Here is a 14,500-nt window from a genome sequence, read left to right on the forward strand (position 1 = left end):
AAAGGTTGCTCGAAACATAAGACCGCCAATTGTAAAAATATATCTTACATTTCATCTTTATGTTGTTTCTTTTATGTTTATCTATTCTTTTATGTAACAATTCTAATTTTATTCATAGCAATATATTAAAGTAATATTACTATTAGGTGAAGTATAATAATCATTACTATTTTACTTATCGGGAATATTGTTGGAAAACAGTTATCTTTACTCGCGTTAATTAAACGTGTGGTTTATGCATATCTTCTCAAAATGTAAAGAAATATGTATTTGGTGTAGGATTCCAATCACGTCGCTCAATATTCTCAATTCATTTTGCCTTGGTTTTTAAATTTTTTGGTTATCTTAAAAAAATATTCTAATTTCACTTAGTTTGTCGTTCTGGATAATACAATATTGATGTGTGCTCTTAACATTCTTTCAAAGACAAAAACCGTAACTGATAAACGGGCGTCTGTTAAAATATCGATATCAATAATTTCTAAACAAATCCACCCACCCATCCCTAAGCTCGTGTGTAAACAAACATAATGATTTTAATGTGTATAAATCACGCCTAAAAGGGTCCAAAGCTTAACAAACCAGATCCACATATCATTTTAATTGATAAAAACAAATCCAAAAAGTAAATATACAAAGATATTTGCTAATTTTCGGTAAAAACAGTTACTAACCTATGAAAATATATTTCGGGGTCTTTCTTGCGTGAATTCGATTTGCATCCTTTCACACAACACTGAGTCATTTTCGAAACTTAACAAATACACTAATAAACACACTGAACAATTGAGAATATGATTATATTACTTTAAATTCAATATTTATGAAGATTTGTTTACATCGTCTGACACTACATGTACTTGCTGACTGGGCTGCAATAAAAGGCGTTTCTGCCGCAAGGCGGTCCCAGTGTGTTGAAGTAAACGAAATAGTGCCATATTCGAAGAAAGCAATTATTTTTGTCTTTTTTTGTTGCGTTCCGAATAAGCTTTGAGTAAAGGAGATAGACATATATATTGACAATTCTGCGTCGATTTGCCTAACATAAATATAACTTATTCATATAGCTAATTTTTGAGGCCTGTCCTCTTTATATTTAGTCATTGGTAACAAACGAGAAACGAACTTCGCTGTCGTTTCACTTTGATTGGTTGAAAGAATCACCTGCTAGTTCTCATATCGGTCTTTTGACCAATTACAGATAAACGACACGGATGTTCTTGTCGCCTTATGTCACATTGTAAAAGGGCTGACACAGTCGGCAATCACTTAGATAAAAATAATTTGTATTTCCACATATTTCTGTGGTTTATAATAATATTAAATGGACTTATTGAATTTAATAGTATGAAGTTAGTAGTTAATGAAAATCACCTTATAATATAATGTTACAGGTGTTGATAGAACAAGTGAAAGATCTAGAACGTGCTTACGAGTTCGCCGAGCGTTGCAACGAGCCCGGCGTGTGGTCGCAGCTGGCGAAGGCGCAGCTCCAACAGGGTCTGGTGAAGGAGGCCATCGACTCTTACATCAAAGCGGACGACCCCTCCGCGTACATGGACGTGGTCGCCACCGCCACCGCGCAAGAGAGCTGGGATGATCTTGTCAGATATCTGCAGGTAAGGTTTTTAATGCAGAATGAAACACTATTGTACAACTACATAGAGTCAAATAAATACAAATCGGAATCTTTAGAAATACGGTCGATAATAGGGGTATAATAGGTAAAAAAAATATCTATTCCAGTGAGTACTAATTAGACATTATATTGAAATTTTACAATGATGTTATTTAATCTTTTGTAACCAGTCTGAACTTAGTCACATTGGTAGCAAATGCAGCAAGAGAAATAGCAAACTTCAGACTAGATAGTTTTGTGTGAGCTGTGCTTTTATATGATGTCAAAAAGACTTAATGGCTCAAACCTTTACTATTTCTATAACTATTATGTGTGTATATAGAACTACGTTTAAAGAAACATTTGTTTCCCAGATGGCCCGCAAGAAGGCACGCGAGTCGTACATAGAATCGGAACTGATATACGCATATGCGCGTACCGGACGCTTAGCCGATCTCGAGGAGTTCATCTCCGGGCCGAACCACGCCGACATACAGAAGATCGGCGACCGATGCTTCGACGACAAGATGTACAACGCGGCGAAACTGCTTTACAACAATGTCAGCAACTTCGCGCGGCTCGCGATCACACTCGTCCACCTCAAGGAATTCCAAGGTGCGTTGGGCTGTAATCGATTCAGTATAATCATAAGGTCTGAGATTTTTGAGGTCAGAATGTATAGCATATTATTTTAGAATACCTTTTGTTCATAATTTATCGTATAGTTATTTTTTTTGTAATAAAGTGGCAATCGAAGATAATGTCACTTGCTAGTAGTAAAAAAGTTTTTACAAGTATTTTTTTTTATACTAGACAAATGAATATTGTCGGTAATATTTTCGATTCATATATCAGGTGCCGTGGACAGCGCCCGCAAGGCGAACTCTACGCGCACGTGGAAGGAGGTGTGCTTCGCGTGCGTGGACGCGGGCGAGTTCCGGCTCGCGCAGATGTGCGGACTGCACATCGTCGTGCACGCAGACGAGCTTGAGGACCTCATCAACTACTATCAGGTACACAAGAGCTATTCTTACTAAATTATTCAGTAAAGCTTGGTAGTATTAACCATGGTTCTGCACAAGAATAGTTGCGTAAGAAAGTAGTGTGCTGCGTACTTTTCTTTGTTAGAACCTTTGCTAATGCATCGAGAAGAGAATCTATCATCAATCTAGGTAACCATTTACCTAGAATTATGATCTGTATACCAGGGTAAGGCGTAAATTGATTGTGTTTACTGCTACTTCATTGTTCAGACCAACCTGAGTCTTTAGTTCTAAAATTATATGTATTTGTAATCGCAATCAACAGTTTAAATAGTGACTTAGAATGCTTTTAATTTTGATTCCACTGTTCTAGTTATTGAATAAAGTCTATTTTAAATTCCAGGACCGAGGTCACTTCGACGAGCTGATCAGCCTGCTGGAGGCGGCGCTGGGGCTGGAGCGCGCGCACATGGGCATGTTCACTGAACTCGCCATACTCTACTCGAAATACAAGCCAGCGAAGATGCGCGAACATCTCGAACTGTTTTGGTCAAGGGTCAACATTCCTAAGGTATGGAAGCTATTGGTTTCTTTATTGTGTAATGTACCGAATATTTTATCACCTCACAATGATCCTAACATCACTTTGTGCTATATAATAATTGAGCAGTTATTGAACATGTGATCTGTTTCAACATTTACTTTGTTGCAAGAAGTATAATGAACAATCGCAACTTTTAACGACCATATATACTTCTAAGGCATCATTTCTCAGTGCACGGTGATCTTGCCAAACATCACTACCAGTGCAATAAAGTTGGAAGTGTCTTGAAGATCGAATGACCAGCATTTTAGGATTGAAACAAGCGTCAATTACCCATCGCTGAAAGCTTTGTGGCCAGAGGCATGTATTGATGGTTGTTTTACTTTCATCCAGGTCCTCCGTGCAGCAGAACAAGCCCACTTATGGTCGGAGCTGGTGTTCCTCTACGACAAGTACGAGGAGTACGACAATGCAGCGCTCACCATGATGCAGCACCCGACCGAGGCGTGGCGCGAGGGACACTTCAAGGACATCATCACTAAAGTGAGTAAAAAACATTTACATTTTTAAATTCCAGAAAATACACCTGATTGTCTGGAATTGGAATTTGTGACTGATATTGTGATAGGCTAAAGTACTATTACATCATGGAGCACATCTAAGCTCTAAGTAGTTGTAGATCTTACAGCCTTTTCAACGATACAATAGTGCAATCCTATACCATATAATGTTAAATAAATTTGTAGCATAATATATTTAGATGTCTATTTCCCAGTCTTTGCTAGTTATGTTTCTCTAACGTTCCTGCGTATGTTTTTGACACACTGTTAAAAAACTATCTAGTACCCACAGTAGATCCATAACACAAACTCTGCATCTTGGAATGAGTCTAAAAGTATTTATTTCATAATTTCCAGGTGGCCAACATGGAGCTGTATTACAAGGCGATACAGTTCTATCTGGACTACAAGCCGCTGTTGTTGAACGACTTGCTTCTGGTGCTAGCGCCGCGCATGGACCACACGCGCGCGGTCGCTTTCTTCAGCAAGGCGCAGCATCTGCAGCTGGTGAAGGCGTACCTGCGATCGGTGCAGAGTCTGAATAACAAGGCGGTCAACGAGGCGCTCAACTCGCTGCTCATCGATGAGGAAGATTATCAGGTGTGTTTTGTAATACTACTGGAAAATGACTTCGGAATACTAGGTTAAAGTAACTGCGAAATGAAAAGCTTGAAGCTAACGCTATTTTTGTAAATGGGGAAAGTAAAAGTCCTAAATACACATTTCCCATTTTTGTAATCTGCCCTCCTGATAATCTATGAAAATAATGTTAAAAATATTTTTTAGGTTTTATGGTGGTAAATAATTATAATAATTGTTGTAGGGCTTACGAACGTCGATAGATGCGTTCGACAATTTCGACACAATTGCGCTGGCGCAACAGTTGGAGAAACACGAACTCACCGAGTTTAGAAGAATCGCCGCCTACCTTTACAAAGGTAATCATTTTACACACAATATATAATCGTATAATAGTTATTTCCCATCTTTTCCATTTTGAAAAGATTATAGATTAGTTATCAAAATTAAATCGTCTTGAAATTCGCCAATTTATAAAGGTCACGTACTATATTTATAGTTAGTATTAAGCAAATACTAATTTACTTATTAACTAACGTACTTGGCTATATTTCATAATGCCACTGACATGAAACCAATTAGAACATTCATTCATGTAACAATTTTAAAACTAACGTGACACAAAGTATTAATACCACTATGCTCACAGGCAACAACAGATGGAAGCAGAGCGTGGAGCTGTGCAAGAAGGACGCGCTATACGCGGACGCGATGGAGTACGCGGCGGAGTCGCGCCAGTCGGACGTGGCCGAGGAGCTGCTTAACTGGTTCCTCGAGAGGGATAATTATGAGTGCTTCTCGGCGTGTCTTTACCAGGTTCGGGTCATAATATTATAATTTTTCCATCATGTATTGATACTCTGCTCCTATTGGCCCTAGCGTGATATATAGCCTATAGCTTTCCTCGATAAACAGGCTATCTAACACTAAATGAATTTTCCAATACAACCAATAGTTTCTGAGATTAGCACGTTCAAACAAACAAACTCTTCAGCTTCACATAGTAGTATAGATATAAAAGTTTGCTATGTGTGTTCGGTGGCAATTAAAGGTATAAAATCTCATGAATCATCATGGTATCTTAAAGCCAGAGTTTATCTTTGTGTCGAATATTTCTATTGTAGCAGTTTGCTAGTCATAAATTCCTCGGTGGCCACTTCAGTATTTCGGGTCGATGCATCAGTCAATGGGAACAACATGAAATGATTATAGAGGGCGTTAGAATATTGAAAAACTTAGTACAAATAATACAAAATTATTGTGACACTAGAGTGGCAAAGTGACGTATATTTTGCTATTTATTAAATGAATGCATGTATTTTGTTTACAGTGCTATGATCTCCTAAAACCAGATGTCGTCATTGAACTCGCTTGGAGACATAACATCTTGGACTTCGCCATGCCTTACCTTATTCAGGTAAATTGTGTTACTCTATAAAATGCTTTTCAAAAACTAATGTTACAAATTTAGTTCCGCGCAACATGATGGCTTGTGCAAGACTGAGTAGTGCATTTAACATGTCAATGCAAAAGATGTGTTTCTTAAACTACCCACAAACAAGACTAACAAGTTGTAGAAAATTAATCGGAAGTTTTATATGCCTTTTTAGTAAAATGCTTATAATGATAATAGTTTTAACTAAAATAATAAATTGTAAACTACAGACGGTGCGAGAACTGACAACGAAGGTGGAGAAACTAGAGGAGGCCGACGCGAAGCGCAGCACCGAGAGCGCGGAACACGAAGCCAAGCCCGCCATGATCATGGAGCCACAGCTCATGCTTACCGCCGGTGAGTTATTAATCACTTATCAAAAACTAATAATTATAACCACGCTACCCCTGCTTATATGTCCTACTGCTGGACACGGACCTCCTCTCCTAATGAGAGGGTTCAGACTTTAGTCCACAAAGCTGACTTAATGCTAGGGCTGGCAGACTTCACATGCTTGCGAAATTATAACAGACCAGATTAATCATTATGTTACTGTTTTTCTAACCTGAAGAGAACACGACCATGTTTATAAAATAAATTTTAATAGAACTATGTTTGTAATCGCAGGTCCATCTATGCCGTACGGCGTGCCCGCGCAAGCGTCCCCGTACGGATACACAGCGCAGGCGCCCTCGCCCGCGCCCTACCACCACGGCTACGGCATGTAGGGAACTGTCTCCCCACATGCCTGGGGGACCTTCGCTCACTTCTGAGCGCCGTGCGACACCGCGCCCGCCGACTCGACGCCACCACGCGTCACAAGTTTAACGCGCGAGTCTGCGACACAACACACGATTACTACTCTACGCACTCTCGACCACTATTGGTTATATTATAAGTAAATTTATAATATAGTTTTAGTTCTCCTTAACGAAATGACGGGTTTATTTTTCTAACCGCCGTGGCCTAAGGTTCCGACTAGAATTGTTTCGTCCGTTTGAAAGTATTACGAGTCGGGGGCGCGTAGGGGCTGACGTAGAGTCGCGTCAGTAGATCTTCGATCATATGGCAGTATATTGTTAGCGTGTACAAATTATATTAATATATTCGAATGGTATATAGCTCTCGTTACAAAGTGCTTTATTTTTAAATCTAATCGAGAGTTGCGTGTAACAAGTTAGAGCTTCGCGTCGACAATGTCTACTTATTAACGTAGTTAAATCGTACATGTTTCAACAATATATTATGAGAATGCCGCGTTCAATGTACGTATACAATATTAGATAAACAAATTAATAACTTTATTGTAATATACTCGGTTATCGTAAAGGTTCTATCCGCTGCAAAAATGTAAATGGTTATTACAGCTGTGACCAAATTATAGATTTGTCGTCATCGCTTACATTCGCTACTAGGTGCATAGATAAAATGTTAACGTATGTACATAGTGGATATTAACCGCGACTAACGTCCGAAATTAAAACTAATTGAAATTATTCGATATATTTAATTAATTGAATCAATTTAATTTACATTTTTAATTAATAATAATTGAATATGCCCGTCGTTTGACATGGGTCGTGTTCCGTAGAATGTGGAGTCTATCGACTGAGCCTTGTTATCATTAATTTTTTCTAGTGCAATAAATATTGCGTATCCCATTTTTTGGATAAATTTATCGATTAATTGCCTTTATCTTTAAATACCAAGATAGTACTTGTTATATGTATATAATGCTTGAATACGACAAACACGGGCGACCGACAGGATCAAGGGATAGTTTTGAACAGATGATAATGTCTTTACTACGTTTAGGTTTAGTTTAGGCTGGATAGGTACGCTGTTATTTTTGTGTGATTTGCGAACGTGTGGACGTGGCCCAGTATCGAGTGTCGCTTTTGTTTGCGTTGTTCGTAACCACACCATAATTGATGCCTTCACTTAGATAATGTAAGTTGCATGTAGTATGCGTGCCGTTCTCGGGGCGTTTATAATCATACCAGTTTCGTTGTTTTGTAGAGTATTTTTTATCTACGAAGAGCGCCCCGGAATGTTAGTGTTAGGAGTTACGTAGTTTGTTTCGGCTCGGCGCGCCGCTGTCGTCAGCGTGGCGGTTGGAAGCGCCAGTCGCGATAATGTTAAAACAACTCATTCAAATCATTCCTATCATAAACAATTTATGAACAATAAATAATGTTGTTATAATTTGTTTACACATATTTTGGAATAAAACAAATTCTATTAACTTAAAATTGCAGATGTTCATTGTTTAATATTAGCATTGTATTTATTCATGTATAATACTGTTTCCCTGAATTTTATTATTGTAAGATTATATTACAATTATGAATAAATAGACGGAGTTTCATTGTGTTCTTTAATTTTAAGTATGCTTTGGTAAAGGAGTTTCCCTACGGGATCGAATCAGAAATGAGGAGATCCGCAGGAGAACCAAGGTAACCGGCATAGCCCTTAGAGTTGCGAAACTCAAGTGGAAGTGGGCAGGGCACATTGCTCGTAGAACTGATGGTCGTTGGGGCGGAAAAGTTCTGGAGTGGCGACCATGAAACGGAAGACGCAGTGTAGGCAGGCCCCCCACGAGGTGGACCGACGACCTGGTGAGGGTCGCAGAGGTCTGATAGATGAGGGCGGCCCAGATCCGGTCCCTATGGCGCGCAATGGGGGAGGCCTATCTTCAGCAGTGGACGATTCTCGGTTGAAATGATGCCTTGGTAACGATTAATGATTATGCTGACATCTTTTAAGATATAACTAAGTAAAACTGTAAGCTTATTTTTTGATTCAAAAACTACTGTCAGCTTCGAACGAACATATACATCATATATAGAGAGTATCCCTACCTCACCTTCACAACTGCAAACCCCGTAAGCCAGGAGTGGCAGTGGCACGTATTTTATGACAGCGAGCGGCGAAGTTCGGAGTCTCTAAGTATACTAATTGGTCCTAACGCCGCAATAAAATAAATTTAATACAGAGATAAAGTATTATTGAAATAGAAAAAAGCCGTAAGTAGGTTTTCTAAAAATATTTTCTTTCAGAGTGCCATTCCGGATGTATAAGCACGGCTCTGTTAACTTTTTTAATTAATTTTAATTGTTAATTAATTTCACGATAGTGGGAAAATTAAACTCAACTTAGAGCCTAACATTCACATATCATTAAAGAGCATCCTAAAGCTAAGAGAATTGTAAGAAATTCATTGAAGCCTAAATTCCATAATTAGCTACAATTCGTCCGCGGTTTCGGTAGTTATTCCTTACGAGAAATACACGAGTAAATAAGAGTATTATTTATCCATATAAGTAGCCGCATATTTTTCACTTGAGAAGTAAGTAGCATATGCCACCAAATAATGGCTGCCCCTCGAAGAACTTAACAATTGCCCGGGCCTTCACCGTGATACGACCGGCCCCGCGCGGTGCATTAGCTCTAGGCGCTTTTTTTATCACTCAATACTAATAGGCATTTTTATTTATTCTCGTCTGAAACCTCGTCCCAGTAAAGGACGCCTTTACCTTCCTTACCTTTTAGCATTATCGCCACTGAACTGACTGAAGAGGTGCCGAGTTTAGGTTCTGCCAATATTTTATACCTCCTAAATTTTTTTAAAATTCGAATGGCAACCATGAACCAACCCAAGTGTCAATCTAAAACGTCAATGTGACAACGTCAACCAAGTAAATACGTAAAGTTGGCAACGCGCACGACGCATTGATATTTTGCAACATGCCATATAAACGTAAGAAGTACCACAGTGGTGATACTCATCTGAAAAGAAGGTGGAGGGTGCGAAACCGAAAGAAGGACCTTGACGAAATTGATACTGACCTAAAAGAAGGTAAAATATGATTTCATAATGCATTGATTGTTTATCGCATGGTTAACATTGCAGTTTGAGGTTATGTTTTGTAAAAGCTATCGAGGTTAAAAATATTTTTAATTTACAAAGTTATAACGGATGATATCTATTACACCCAATCACCTTTTATTACTGATCTAACAAATATTTCTTCTACGTAAATCTTGCGTTTATCTTATAATTTAACCAAATATAATATTTACATAATGTCAACAACAAACATATATTTTTCTTTTTTTTTTCAGAAAACGCAGAAAAATTGTTAAATCAAGATGTGGATCTAGACGTGCCCGGAGCTGCGCAACATTACTGCCTTCACTGTGCGCGATACTTCATCGACGACCAAGCTCTCAAAGAACATTTCAAGACAAAAGTGCACAAGCGAAGATTAAAGGCGTTAGAACTAGAACCCTATAGTATAGAGGAATCTGAAAGGGCTGCCGGTCATGGTAACTTCAAGTTACCAGCAAAAAGAAAAAATTGTTACACAAAACACTGAGAAACCTGATCTAAAAGATCAAGACGGAGATACAATTTTGGAAGAAGTTAGTCCAAACAAGAAGAAGAGAATTGATGATGATCCATAAATTCATGAACAATGTGCTATTGAGAGTGCGTAACTGTAATTCATGTACAGTGAGACACTCTGCACTGTTTATAAATGGTAACAGAGCAACTGAAAACTATGTATTTGTTATACCACACATTGATATACCAACAATCCTCCAAGACAAAGATTACATGCAGACTCAACTTAACCGGAGAAAATGTAAATTTGATTTAGATAAATTAGATAACCTATGGGCTGTGTATGACAAATTGAAATTAAAGAAAACAGAGTATGATGAAAAGAAGGATGAGATATCTAGAGAACTAGGCAAGCTTCTTAAAAATGAACCTGATGGTGATACTACAAAAAAATACAAAATTCAAATAAGTCTAATCAAAGACAATATTAAAAAAATTAAATCACCATTATGGTCTGCTGAGGAGACTGCTATAGTTGAAGCTCTGAAGCTACCAAATTATTTGCATAAAAGAACACCAGACAATGAAAATACCATTCTTTATACACATCTAAACCAACCAAGTAATAGAGAAAAGAATCACCTCAAAATAGGACAAGATCTAAACATCATCAACTTTAAAAAGAATGAAAATTATTATCTCAAAGGTGATGCAGCAGTGTTTGAGCTTGGAGCAAAGTTCTATTTCAGTCATTTACTCAAAGAAAATAAATTTATTCAGTTTTCCAATCCTGATTTTGTGAAGAGTGTGGTTGTTGAAGGCTGCGGAATGGAACACACAAGTCCTGACACAAGTTTTATTCTACACCATAATGAAGATTCTAAAGTCAGTGTTGATAGTAGACTGCATTTGACTGGGGGAGGCTCATTATGTTCCTTCATGGCTTACCATGCGAAAAATGTTATGTATTCTAAAGCTTTACCACTAAAATACTTTGCAATGGGACGACAATACAATCCATCACCATCTGATGAAGACAGCCTTTTTCATGTCAGTCAATCATCAGTCATAGAAGTGTTTGGAGTCACAAAAACTGCAGATGATCTTGATGCAATTCTTGAAGAATTGATACAATTTTTAAAACAGTCATATAGTTCACTGGGTGTACATTTTCATCTTTGTATTTTACCTGCACATGAATTGAATATGTGGGAATCTTTGAGAGTAACTGTTGAGATGTATTCAACCTCATTAGATAAGTATGTGGAAGTGGCAAATGTATCACTGAGTGGAGATTTTATAAGCAAAAGGCTATTGTTTATGTATTCAGAGAATAAAGAAAATAAATTCACTCATATTGTGTCCGGTACATTGCTAAATGTACCCAAATTTTTAGGATGCTTGCTGGAGCAAGATAATGAGTTTTCATTGCCTGATATATTTCAACCTAAGAATTGGAGTATTTAAGATGTTATTAAATAAACATCAGTTTTAATGTACAAATTGTTTTACTTAAAACAAACAAATAATACAATGTCATTTAATTAGAATTCAATATCAAATTGAAATTCACTTCTTACCCATGTAGGATTGAGTGGATCTATTGGTTCTTGCATTGTGTGTTCAATCAAATCTGCATGTCCCCCTTTTGTTATCAGTAGTAGTGAATGTGTTCTGAAAAGTAATTAGAATATTACAAATTCAGACCACATACATGATATTATACAATATATAATTCAGTACCTTGTACCATATCTTCCTTTTGGTACACAAACAAATATTGAACTTAGTTCTTTATACAAATCAGGCCTTCGAGTTTCCAGCTGTTGGTCTGGTAGGTGTCTAGAAATTAAATTGATTATAAGTCTGTTATATCAATCAGATTATCAGAAACATATTTAATTCAGTTTTCACTTTTATTCCAGGTATAGGACATTACCTTTCTTCAGACTTTAATAAATGGAATAATTCTTCAATAAAAGCTTTTTTCATGGTCACTTTTTTGTATTTAGTGCAAATGTGTTGTAGCATTTGTTTGCCAGCTTCAACTTTCTTCAAAGGATTTTGGGGTAAACTGTTCCCAAAACCAACACAAGTGTCAGTATATGCTATTATTTCATCTGTTACGTTGTTGTATGCTTGGATTGTTGGAGTACTATTGCTGTGAAGCAAATACATCTTTATAACCTAGGATGCATATGGATCAAGGGATAATGATTGAAGAGAAAATAAGTCATTCAATTAATGACTTATATAAACCGTAAACAACAAACATAACTTTTCTGTCACAAAATCTTATACTGATATTATAAATGCAAAAATTTCAAAAAAATATTGGTAATTTATTAGAAAAGGAAACTTCTTAACAGATTTAGTTGGAATTTGGCATAGGTATAGTAATGTAGCTGTGTGTGTGTTAATTTTTAATAGGAATTTCTTACATGAGCTCCAGAGAAACAAAAATAAAATCATTACATTCCTTTGCATCATTTTTCATGTCTTCCACATATAATGTAGCTGGTTTGTCATTTCTTACATAATCTGCCACAATCATTCCTCTACCTGCAATAAATTATTATTTAATATACTCAAGGTTAAATACTTTCATAGTTTTAGGAAAAACGCAAACACATATTTTTCATTACAATATGTAATATTTAGCATTAAATTTTTATCATTAGATGAAAAAAAATAATGATGCCAAAGTCCCCAGTCTGCTCGAAATTTTATAAAATGATGTTAAGTGATTCTTTATTATATTTTTCAATGGGATATTGTAAGATTCACCACACATATCGGGAACAATACAGTTTTAGTAGGTAAAAACTCCTTACTCTTTGCATTATCTTTAGGTTTTCCAGGCAGATTTAGTAGGACACCTAATTTTTTTCTTTTAGGTGAGAAACCTAACCAAGTGCCATTATCGCAACCCGATTGTAAATCGCGACCTGTGAAAATAAGAACACCTTAATTACAATATAAATAGTTACATTACATAATATGAATGAAATGAATTTATGCAATAATGTCATCTCATATTATTTGTTTTATATTGAAGTAAAGCTTTGTGTGATAGATGGACCTTTAAAGGCTTAGATAATTTTATATATAATTTGATATAATCCCATTTATTGAATACAAAAATAATGCAGACCTCATGAATGAGAAAAATACTCATAAAATCTTAAACCTCCAACAACTGTGTAGTCTTCAGTCCATGGTGCCATAGCAGAAGAAGGTCGATCATAAAACTCATCTCTATTGGATATCACCACAGCTGCGTAGTCACTATCAGGGTCATTGAAACCATTGTATATAAATAAAATACACATTTTTATCTGGAAAATAAAAAAATAAACATGCTGTATATAATAATAATAATAATATCAGCCCTGTATTTTATACTTGCCCACTGCTGAGCCCGTGCCTGTGCCTCCTCTACTACTAAGAAGGATTAGGCCTTAGTCCACCACGCTGCTCTAGTGCGGATTGGTAGACTTTACACACCTTTGAAATTCCTATAGAGAACTCAGATTTGCAGGTTTCCTCACAATGTTTTCCTTCACCGTTTGCTGTATATACTCACACTAAATACCATAATAATTATCATATCAAAACGAAATATAAGAGAGTAATAAGTTTTGAATAGGTTTAGAATTAGGTAAGACTATAGTTAAAATAGGTACCTACCAACAGAAGCTATTGTTGTCAACGTTCAACAAGTACAGAGTCCGTATTTATACAAGATTTGAATGCGAAGTGTTATCAGTTGTTATTTGATAAGAGTTTTAATACACCTTTGCTTCAATAAACGAGCTCCCAGTAAGATAATATAGTTTGTGATAGCCCGTTTTGATTTCGTATCTAATGTTTCCATTTGTTATGTTTGAACAATTTAATACATTTGTATGTAGTACTATATTTAGTACTGCTCTCGAATTAAAGTACAAAGCAAAATAACACTATATAATATAATACTGTTCACAAAGTACAAAAGAAAATTAAAAATAAACAATGGTCAGCCGGTCAACAGCGGAGCCAAAGAGAATAATAATATATATGGAAGGAAACAGCTGAGTGTCATTGTCAGGAATAAAATTGTCTGTTGGTCAATAACTTGATAGGTCATAGGGTCGATCAAGTAGGTAGGTATTAGAGTATTGGTAGTATCCAAAGGTAGTATCAGATAGGTGCTTCATCTTTATTTTATCTCGAAGGTTCTCGTAATAATCCCTGTTTCAGAAAAAATAGAGGTCTGTTTTTGGCTTCTAGGGTACGAAATTTATACGAAGGTCACCTTTCAAAACCGATAAATGGATAATTGTAGACCATTTTTTTGCTTCGTACTTGTTCTCAAGATTGAGCTATTAAGTTACTTCAAGATGTCAGCGATTTGGACTACCATCCACCCGGCAACACTGGCAATATGTGTC

At 36.5% G+C, this 14,500-nt stretch overlaps 3 protein-coding genes across 6 annotated transcripts in view; 2 read left to right on the forward strand and 1 right to left on the reverse strand.

Moving 5' to 3' along the window:
- The window catches only part of LOC115443281 (clathrin heavy chain), a 33,104-nt gene extending 25,017 nt beyond the window's left edge, over positions 1-8,087 (forward strand). The window contains exons 19-29 of the mRNA XM_037436619.1: positions 1,395-1,619; positions 1,993-2,233; positions 2,474-2,631; positions 3,005-3,172; positions 3,539-3,688; positions 4,063-4,305; positions 4,529-4,643; positions 4,934-5,100; positions 5,615-5,701; positions 5,950-6,076; positions 6,347-8,087. Of these exons, the coding sequence (XP_037292516.1) occupies positions 1,395-1,619; positions 1,993-2,233; positions 2,474-2,631; positions 3,005-3,172; positions 3,539-3,688; positions 4,063-4,305; positions 4,529-4,643; positions 4,934-5,100; positions 5,615-5,701; positions 5,950-6,076; positions 6,347-6,447 (1,782 nt within the window). The 3' untranslated portion in view covers positions 6,448-8,087. The remainder of the gene's footprint in view (positions 1-1,394; positions 1,620-1,992; positions 2,234-2,473; positions 2,632-3,004; positions 3,173-3,538; positions 3,689-4,062; positions 4,306-4,528; positions 4,644-4,933; positions 5,101-5,614; positions 5,702-5,949; positions 6,077-6,346) is intronic.
- Positions 8,088-9,392: 1,305 nt separating this feature from the next.
- Positions 9,393-10,624, forward strand: LOC115443273 (zinc finger protein 593 homolog). Its single transcript, XM_030168621.2, is given in 3 exon segments — positions 9,393-9,578; positions 9,845-10,074; positions 10,076-10,624. Coding segments are annotated over 3 exon segments (453 nt in total). The 5' UTR covers positions 9,393-9,466; the 3' UTR covers positions 10,187-10,624.
- Positions 10,625-11,556: 932 nt separating this feature from the next.
- LOC115443272 (transport and Golgi organization protein 2) lies at positions 11,557-14,109 on the reverse strand. 4 transcript variants are annotated; one of them, XM_030168620.2, is made up of 7 exons: positions 13,904-14,109; positions 13,258-13,405; positions 12,902-13,015; positions 12,509-12,629; positions 12,007-12,228; positions 11,811-11,909; positions 11,557-11,741 (listed from the first exon to the last, which is right to left on the reverse strand). In XM_030168620.2, exons 2-7 carry the CDS (start codon positions 13,397-13,399, stop codon positions 11,612-11,614), a joined length of 828 nt encoding a protein of 275 aa, XP_030024480.2. In that variant the 5' UTR covers positions 13,400-13,405; positions 13,904-14,109; the 3' UTR covers positions 11,557-11,611. The 4 variants fall into 4 exon arrangements, with proteins under 4 accessions (XP_030024480.2, XP_030024479.2, XP_037292849.1 ...); XM_030168619.2 differs by having other exon boundaries at positions 13,758-14,109; XM_037436952.1 differs by lacking the exon at positions 13,904-14,109 and adding an exon at positions 13,575-13,738.
- Positions 14,110-14,500: the final 391 nt, after the last annotated feature.

This window comes from Manduca sexta, chromosome 9, assembly GCF_014839805.1.
Source record: "Manduca sexta isolate Smith_Timp_Sample1 chromosome 9, JHU_Msex_v1.0, whole genome shotgun sequence".
NCBI classification, from domain to species: domain Eukaryota; kingdom Metazoa; phylum Arthropoda; class Insecta; order Lepidoptera; family Sphingidae; genus Manduca; species Manduca sexta.

What these genes read in the sequence shown, in the direction of transcription:
- LOC115443272 (XM_030168620.2), bottom strand. Translation starts at nt 13,399, where the DNA reads ATGTGTATTTTATTTATATACAATGGTTTCAATGACCCTGATAGTGAC. An exon ending in AGACTACACAGTTGTTGGAG is followed by an intron (nt 13,016 to 13,257) that starts GTTTAAGATTTT and finishes TTATTTTCACAG; the next exon opens with GTCGCGATTTACAATCGGGT. An exon ending in AAAGGAAGATATGGTACAAG is followed by an intron (nt 11,742 to 11,810) that starts GTACTGAATTAT and finishes ATTACTTTTCAG; the next exon opens with AACACATTCACTACTACTGA.